The 10,051-nt window shown below is 31.0% G+C and overlaps 1 protein-coding gene across 1 annotated transcript; it reads right to left on the bottom strand.

Annotated features, from left to right (window-relative positions):
- Positions 1–495: 495 nt before the first annotated feature.
- Positions 496–9,666, bottom strand: LOC143059747 (uncharacterized). The gene is made up of 7 exons (XM_076233298.1): positions 9,584–9,666; positions 8,155–8,475; positions 7,325–7,440; positions 6,719–6,893; positions 5,757–5,858; positions 4,045–4,124; positions 496–942 (listed from the first exon to the last, which is right to left on the bottom strand). Exons 1-7 carry the CDS (start codon positions 9,606–9,608, stop codon positions 904–906), a joined length of 858 nt encoding a protein of 285 aa, XP_076089413.1. The 5' UTR covers positions 9,609–9,666; the 3' UTR covers positions 496–903.
- Positions 9,667–10,051: the final 385 nt, after the last annotated feature.

Genomic DNA, 10,051 nt, shown 5'->3' with positions numbered 1-10,051 from the left:
AATAACAGTGTAAAAATTGGGTTGTTTACTTCCGGTGATGGTTACTTTCTTATATGCAATGCAATGTAGTTTGAAATTTTCACTGTAGCAATGGAAAGGATTAAACTTTATACATGCAAAGTATTTCTTTGGTTGAAATAAAGGTAAATACTGTACAATTTTTTAAAAGTGCCAATTTAACAAAGACTAATAGGGGAAAATCAATGGTGGTATTACACCTTTAAAAAACAAACAAAATTGAAGCAATTGATTTTCTGACGACCAAAAGCATCAATGAAAATCAAACGGTACTTATAAAATGTAAAAGAATTTTGTATAGTAAGTTAATGTTCACCCCGTTTAAATTGGTTTCGAAACCCAAATACAGATACGACATTCGGGAATAATAATACTGATTTGAATAGAGCTCTCTAACACTATGTCCGGTAGTTGATACCTATATGGTGTCTAACTAGTCTTACTGGTTACTGTCCTTGTCGTAACAGACAAAAAATCTTTGGCAACAAATTTAATATATGCGATTAAAAAGAACATGAATTTAATTAGTAAAAATTGCAATGGTTTCGGACTTACTACCGTTTCAAAAAAGAAATGAAATACATAAATCACAATAACTATAAGAGTCTCGTCCAACTAAATGCAAATATATCTGCCAAAAGAAATCACGAATGTCAGTCATAATCTTTCAACCTTATTTCTATAAAGTATAAAATAGCTTACACAGATTTCCTTACCTAGGAAACATTGAGAAAAATACAATAAATTTGAAAACAATATCAAAAATTCATATCTTCCGTTTTAGATTTTTGCTAAGACATGAGACACATTGCTTTTAACCATATGCAAAGTAGGTTAAAGTCAGGAATTTTCTTCAAAAAAGATTATCTTCTTTTCTCTTTAATGTTAACTCGCCAGTTGGTGATTCAAATTGTATTTCTCCGTCTGAAAAAGTAAAATTTTGCTATTTTATCAATATAAACACATTTTCATTCTCAATTTTAAAGTATATCAAAATGGTTTATTAATTCACGAAAAATATAAAAAGAATATTTAATAAACAAAGACGGTTTGTCGACATATAAAATGTTGTGATATAGACATTCTACCATAAGGTTTAACTTCTGTGTGATACAGATATTCAATAAGATTCTAAAAGAAGCATTGATATTTTTGGTGTTCGATGCATTCACATGAATAGTAGGTTTCCTCTGTCATTGATTATGTGAGTGTTAAAACGTGACGATACCTACAAAAAAGTCCGAATATTATTTTCAGTAATAATTTGGACAATTCAAATTTAATAGATTGTAGATACATGTATTGCATTTATACCATAAAGAACTGCTGTTCAAGTTTTTACTGTCAACAAACTAACTTACATAAATACATGAAATACAGACATGACAGATGTCAATGTAATTGACAGAATAAGAAAAAAAATCATTTATCACTCAATACATATAAAAACAAAGGGCAGGGGGAGTCTCAAAAGTCTTCAATGATACTCTGTTGTTAACATAAAAAGTGTCTGTTCAAAATACCATAATTACTTAAAAAATCTTGATGAACGAAACTCTATATAAATGTTAGAAACAAAATAATACATTTTTTTCATGATCGTCAGACATTATAAGAAAGCTTTTGCGGTCTTGAAAAATTTTCACAACCGACTGCAAAAGAAATTTATGAAATTTAATTTAATGAGTAGATAGATCTTGAAATTCTCCACTTTTTGCTTTGTTATATGTTTTTTTAAACCTTATAAATTCAAAAGAATAAGCCAAAAAGTACCGTAATGTAATATTTTGAAGTCTTGACATACTTTTGAATGGGTATACATGAACAAAAATCACAAACTCTATACTTGAAACCATAAAGTTTGGTTTAATTGTTTGTCTAATTGAAGAACCTTAGTGAGCGCACTCACATACCCCAACGTCCCCACATAGTCACTGAAGAAATAAAAAAACTGTTAGAGGTAAACATTGTATAAGAAAAACAAATTGAATCATAATTTCCTGTCGATATGCACATCTACATAGTATGTCTTTATTACCTACAAAGTTTCATGAAATTCTCATGCATGGTTTCAGTGGAGTTGCGATGACAAACTGTTGCAACGGTATATTAAAGCAATAAACTTCAAAGGGGCGTAACTCCTAGAAAAATAATTGAATCATAATTTCCTGTCGAAATGCACTTCTACGTAGTATGACCTTATTATCTCCAAAGTTTTGTGAAATACTGTTGTGTGGTTTCAGAGAAGTTGCGATGACAAACTGTTGCAGTAGTATATTGAAGCAAATAAGTTCTAAAGGGCGTAACTCATAGAAAAATTGAATCGTAATTTCCTGTCGATATGCACATCTGCATAGTACATTTGTATGTCCTTATTATCTAAAATGGTTTCAAGAATTTCTGTTATGTGGTTTCAGAGGAGTTCTGATGACAAACTGTTGCAGTAGTATGCTGAAGCAAATGAGTTCAAAGGGGCGTAACTAAAAAAAATGAATCGTAATTTCCTGTACATCTGCATAGTATGTCCTTATTAGCTAAGAAGGTTTCATAAAATTTTGTTGTTTGGTTTCAGAGGAGATGCGAAGACAAACTGATGAAGGGGAATATTGAAGCAAATAAGTTTAAAGGGGCGTAACTCTTAGAAAAAAATGAATCGTAATTTCCTGTAGATATGCACATCTACAAGGTATGTCTCAAGGTATGTCTTTAAGATCTGAAGAGGTTTCATGACATTCTGTAGTGTGGTTGCAGATGCACTCCTAGAAAAAATATTGAATAGTTAAGTCCTGTCGATATGCACATCTACATAGTATGTCCTCATTACCTAAAAAGGTTTCATGAAATTATGTTGTGTGGTTTCAGAGGAGATGCGATGACAAGAATTAGGACTGATGGACGAACGGACGGACGGACGGACGGGTCAAAAACAAAATACACAGGGAAACTTAGTTGCGAGGGTTCTAATAAGAAAGGAAAATGTCTTACAGAAATTACGAATACATGTATAGACGAAAACTAAACCGTGAAATAATTCATTTGAACAATGCATTCTCACATTCCGTCCATGTAGCTTGATTTCTACAAATGAAATTCAGCAGAGGTTCTCCAACAGTCAAATAGTAAACAGATTTTTTTAGTTATTCAAATACTAAATTGAAGTAACGATAAAAGAAAACTTCTCAAACTGCACAGTGTGAAACGGTGTTACGTTTGTTTGTTAGAAAACTATATTTTCCCACCGTTTCAATAATCATATGTCGTGTTTTTACAAATAAATAAACAAAACATGCTGAAGCAGTAACTGACATTGAACTAGTGATCAATATACTCTGAAACATGCATCAAGTATCTTTTGATTTATCAATCGGAAAGTAGTATGTATTGGTTTGTTGATAGCATTGTAACATTATGTACTTACTTTGTCATAATATCTCTTCATTATTTAAGAAATAATTGTTGCAAGCTATACTTTATTGTAGTTTTAACATGGGTAGGCATTATATTCGTGATTATTTTTGCCCGAGCGATAGTGAGCGATAATTTAGGTTATTTCTATGTCCGATGTTTATAAGGGTAAAGCGATTGTGTAGGCTCTTCCATGAACCTCCCTTTTTGTTTGTAAAGAAGCAAAAACGGCTGGCACTGTGATTTTTCAGAGGGAGACCAATCAAATAAATGAATAAGTAACAACATGAACATCATTTAAGAGTTTGGAAGTGTTTATAGTTAATGCCAATTTGATAAAATTCATTATTCAGCAGTAGTCAATATACGCATGTGCAAAAACTTTTTATTGGATGTAGAGCCTGGGTTTATTCATAAAGCGAAAGAAGCATGTCATTTTAGAATTGTATTTTAACAACTGTGTGATGTATCCTGTTACCAAAATTCTTGTCCTTTATACATATAAATATTACATAAATATGATTGGTTGATAAATTATGAGAGTGTTTTAGACCATGTTTTGCACCAAACATACGTAACAGTTGTCAGTGGTTAGATCATCCCCATAATTTGATTACTTACACAAAAACGACAAGGCCATTTGGTTGTTTCAATGATGTCATTTGGGAATGATGATTTACAATTACACCACATATCTAAAACTAAATCGATAGTAGTCTTGTTATTATGATCTAACTTTTATATTGTCATGTTTATTTATTGACCAATCAAATATTATTCTAGATTTAAAAAAAAAAATACTGTAACACATTTATGTCAAAACAACAACATAATAGAAGGGAATAGGTATATTTGTATATGGTGTGTGTTACGTGCACACTTGTTTCAAGAAAATGCCTGTACGAAGTCAGGAATATGACGGTTGTTTTCCTTTCATTTCATGTGTTTGAGTTTTTTATTTGGCCATTTGGTTAGGGTCGTTCCGTTTTGAATTTTGAGTTCTATATTTCCATTATTTAACTTGTTTTGTCATGTAGTCACAGAATTGTTTCATTACTATTATAATAAATTCTTATTTTATAATTGTCTGGTCGGATTGTTTTTATATTTTTAATGGTTTGCTGTATTCGGGGAAGGTTTCTCAGTGAAGCATATGTTATTTGGAAAATTTGAGGTAAACTAAACAATTGCCAAAATAGGATGGGCCGAAGTATCGTAATACTAATCTGTATGCAATAATTGTGAAAGATAGACAAGCATTGACAAAACCAGTTGTATCCTTATCATCTTTTTTATGACTGTCAATGCTTTTGCATAAATGATTATGTTTTCCGTAATTTGGTGGAAGTCACTTGATTCTCTGTTGTTTAACTGTAATCTGGATTACTCTTTATATAAATCTCATTATAAGCATAACAAATCATCTTTTCGAGAAGAAAAAGTGGCACCGAAACGCACAAAAGAAAAAGATTGTAAGAAAATTCCCATGTTTTTACAATATATTCCCTAAACATTTAAAGTATGTTTGATCAATTTACTGTGTGTGCCAAATATTTCAGAATTTTCAAAATTTTCAAATGCATATGCATGTTAATTTGGAAAATACATTTGAGACGTAAAACTTGTATTAATACATTTTCAATAATTTGATTTACTTTTCTCAAATGTAGAAGAAGTCCTAGTCACAACTGTTGGCTAATATTTAAAAACATTATTCAAACAAACTATAGTGCTGAGAAAATTGATCATCAAAAATTTGTTCGTCACACGAAAATATTTAAAACTGATTCCGAATTTTCCGCCAAGCACATCTAACTGAAGTTACTCATGACAAGCATTACAAACATAAGGTACAAGTTCTTCTATATTTATAACATTAGTGACCCAGTTTAACGCAATTTAAGCATGTGGTAATTGCAAATCTATTAAACATAGAACATCTATCTCTTTTCATGACTCCCCTTTTAAATGATTTTTTTTTCTGGTTGTGTCAATTTTGTTTAATTTCACAAATATAGATTAACTCTACAATACAACAATTATACACACGTGAAGTGTATTTCTACATAATTTATATAAATTAGATGTGATATGACTTAAATGAAACAGCTAAAGAAGATCATATGTTGTAAGGAAAAACAAGCAAACCTTATGTATCATGTGTATCTAAGAAAACCTCTTTAAATGCAGCAATGACTTGTAGACGTAGGTTTAAGATAGATGATGAAAATAACACATGAATTACTCACCAAAGATAAACTAGGAATTTTCAGTGTTGCTAAATAATTTTGAAAAAGCAATAATAGTAAATCTGTTCCTCTATATTTACTTACATTTTCGTCGTTTGCAATAACAAATAATCGACAATACAGTGATGCTCATCAGACTTGTTGGTATAATGGTAACAAACAATATTTTCGTCTGTTGACTTGATTCTGGAAGATAATTATTTTACTAATATTGTGTGCATACATGTAGGTATAGTTAAACAATACTGTCTATCAATTGATCCCCGTATAAAGGTAAAAGAGCGAAATATGTTCCTAAATGAATTCTTTTCGTAGCTTTTTATTTCTGAATCTGTTGTTTTTCGTAAAATGCAATTTCAAAATAGAAAACAACCAGGAACATTTAAAAAAAATCAAGTTGTGTGTAAAGAATATTAAAGTTCTTTGTTGGTAAATAACTCATACTAGCAAACAGTATGCTATTGGAATGAAGCACGTTCGAATATGTGTACATATAAACAGAACTTATGTGGTTGTGAAATGATATTGAGCACAGTCCAGAAAAACACATATATACAGATGTAACTGTATGATTTTTTAAATGCAGATCGACATACACATACTGAATTTTTTTAAACGAAAGGAAATATATTTTATGAAATGACATCAATCACTGCGTACACCTTAACTTACATCTGTAAAAATTTACAAAAGTCTAAATTTCTTCATTATGAAGGCTTTTCTAATGCAAAATCGTTTGTAATGTTCATTTTATTGGGTAACGTCACAAATTCTCATGGCATCAACTCACAATTGAAAAATGACACGCAAGCGTAGACGACGTATGACAGATTTAAAAGTATGATATAAATTTGTTTTCCGTTAGTCTCATTAGAATGGAGATGACAATATTGTATTTTAAGTCCTTGGTCGCAATGACCTGTTTACTGGCGACGATAACGTGTCGCCAGTAAACTCAATATACTACTATCAAATCACCAATGGATGCCGTCGATGCTTAGAATGCAATAGAGTTATCTTCTTATTTATATATAATTCATATTTACTTTGACAAGGTATAGTGCTGTTAACCACAGTAAAATTTGTTGTGCCAACTGTGCACTGGATTGAAATGTTTTGATAACAGTTATCTTTCATCTGGTACAGAAACTGCAGATTTGATTTGTAAAATATTCCAATTCTTTCAGTTGCGACTGATATGCTGTTCGAGATGTCAGAACCCTGCAAAAGAGTTATTAAATGTTGATTTCTATGCGCATTATTCATGATTTAAAAAACTTTTTTAAGAGAAGATAAATCTGACGATAGTCAATATCTTGATATGTGCACTGAATATGCATGTAAATAAACTCATCATAGATGTCAGGACTAAATTTTGTATATACGCCAGACGCGCGTTTCGTCTACAAAAGACTCATCAGTGACGCTCGAATTCAAAAAGTTAAAAGGGCTAAATAAAGTACGAAGTTGAAGAGCAGTACGGACCAAAATTCCTAAACGTTTTGCCAAATACAGCTGAGGTAATCTATGCCTGAGGCATTAGAATGACTAAGAAATGCACCAATAACAAAAGTTCATCAACACATTTAGCTATTTTGAAAATTTGGTATACAATCCTATTTATATATAAAAGCTGCATTTTAAGAACTTACATCATCTATAGCAAGGCATATTGGAATGGGATAAACCTTATTAAAGGTAATATTGGCCGTCGCCTTTTGATTTCTGTCAATATGTAATTTAACTGGGATTTCTTCTGTGGGATGATCTAAAAAAAAATAACATTAGATAACAAAATAATTTCAAATGACTTAAATTGAATCAGTAAACAAAAACTTAGTTTTATAAACTCTTTCCTAGTTCACGTCGTTACATGTATTTTATTTCATATATTATTGGCGATCGAACATGACAGGCGCAATTCTCATTCTCGGTTGTAAACATGCATATTACCGATAAAAGCAGGTAACTGTTTTAATATAAACTTAAGAAGCAATATTCTTACTTTCAAACAATTTGTGATCTTAAAAGAGAGACAAAAGTTACCAGAGGAGTATTCAAACTTATAAGTTAAACTGACAAGGCTACGGCCAAAACAGAGAGAGAACAGAAAAACAATAGTGCACAAAACTCAATAAAACCATTGCAGTTTGGTATACGATGTAGATTATTCCCTTTTCTTTTATTATCTAAAACAGAAAACACTTCAACTTCGGTGGTATCTTGAGAGAAACATTTATGCCCGTCTTTTGTGTATAGTATTTTCACTGCACATGTTTTGTTTTAGATAAATAACATTTAATAACTGTAAAGTCTAAATTAAAATGTTGAATAAATTGTTGACCAAGCTCAATTGCTACTTTGACGTTATTCACATGTTGACCGACATTCAAAAAATGTGCAAACATATTGTTCCTAATTTGTGCTTTGTTTTGCTGTAAAAACATTTAACACAAGCTTGACCGTCAAGAAACAAACATACATTCAAAATCTGTCGAACTCATAACCAGAACCTTGCTATCTGTACCAAAGCCGTATGTACACTCGTACGGTATGTTAACGTCTTCTTCTGTGAAGTTCTTAATTGTCAGAATTGAAGTCTTTGTTGAAACATTTAAATATTCTTCATATTTTGCCCTGTTTAATGAGACACTGTTCATAACTATCAGATCATAACTTGTTCCCTTCGTCCATTTTCTTGTGAAGGCAGTACAACACTGAACATTATTACTAAATGTGCACTGTAATCTAACTTTTGTCCCAAATACAGCAGGTTTAGGCGATAAGTTCCATACAACGCAACCTGGAAATATAATTAAAACAAACATGATTTAGTCATACGACCATGTATAAAATATCGCGAATATAAAAGCAGTAAGCGACTCTTGAAATCAATTGTTATTAACTAATCATTATCCAATATAAACAGCAACTAATATTGCATGTGGTCTTCTTTAAAAAATGTCTATTCTTATCGTAACAATATTACATTCTTATTTTTAATTTTTTTATACTTGTATGTATTTGAGCTCATTTAGACTAGTTATGGAACTAGAGGCTAGAAACATTTTTCATTAAATAATACGATTAAAACAACCCTAAAACTACCAACACGGCATAGGTCATACTGGTGACGTCGTCCAGGTCATATAAATCACGTGATTTATATTGCTTATCGGCCCGGTGCAGTATTTCCAATACGGACTGGCAAAGAATTCTGAATTACATGTACACATATATTGTGCATGTAATTCAGTATTCATTGCCAGTTTGTATTAGAAATATTGGCCCTATATTCACATCATTACCAGTCCGTATTGAAAATATTGGCCCTATATTTACATTTGATGTATGTAATACAGCATTCAGAACATGTCTGTATTGAAAAAGTTGGATTATTCAATAAAAGTGTTATGAACTGGCTGTTTCTGTATTGATGTACATGTATAGATTATTGGTCAGCTGTATTGGCCATCGACCCTACGGGTATCGAGGCCAATACAGCAAACCTTGAATCTATACCAGTGCCTATACAGAAACAGCCAGTTAATAACACTATAGTATTGCTTGCTTTTTTTCCCATAAAATTGATATAAAAAGACTGTTTTTAATACTTATTGGCAAACAATAAGTTGCAAATTTTGTTTTCAATATAATGTCCTGTATAATGATATTGTTCTGTCGATCACCTTTGTTGGGTTTTCTACTACCAATTGCATTTAAAAAAAACACCGAAAAAGTATACAAAACGTCTTTCAATGGGAATAACTCAAATAAAGATTCAACTTATGATTTTCGCCGTGAACCTTATGTTTTTTACATTCTGTCCTGCTGACCATTTTGAATCCGATTGTTTCTATATATCCACTATTTTACCACTGAAACACCATTTTAATATACGATAAACTTACCTTTCAATATGACAATACAATTCATTACTAGAAATATATATATTTACTTAGCTGATTGGTATCACGCTTTGCCATAAAACAATCATACTACTGAAAAAAAAGAAAAAAATCAAGACTTACAATTCAGAGGTAGAGTTTAAGAAAAGATAAGATTAGAAAACGTATTGCATTTCCGAAGAAAAAAAGAAAAAAGAACTGTAAATGTGAACAAATGTATAGTTTCAATTAGATGACAACACGTCTTTATAACGTAAATTTTACATTGAGTTTCTGCAAATAGAAATCACCAATTCACAAACATTCCAACTGACTCCATTTTCAGAAAACGACATATGTAACAAACATAAACTTTTGGCTACCGCTTTACAAAAAGAACCAAATACAATGAAAGTCCCAACTATGTATTAGCTTCCAAAGCTACACAAATTACCTGACAAATATAGATTTATTTCGTCTTGAAGCCATTGT

Source organism: Mytilus galloprovincialis, chromosome 14, assembly GCF_965363235.1.
Source record: "Mytilus galloprovincialis chromosome 14, xbMytGall1.hap1.1, whole genome shotgun sequence".
Lineage (NCBI taxonomy): Eukaryota > Metazoa > Mollusca > Bivalvia > Mytilida > Mytilidae > Mytilus > Mytilus galloprovincialis.
The sequence above is the reverse complement of the archived record's forward strand: the minus strand, read 5'-3'. Positions and strand labels throughout refer to the sequence as shown.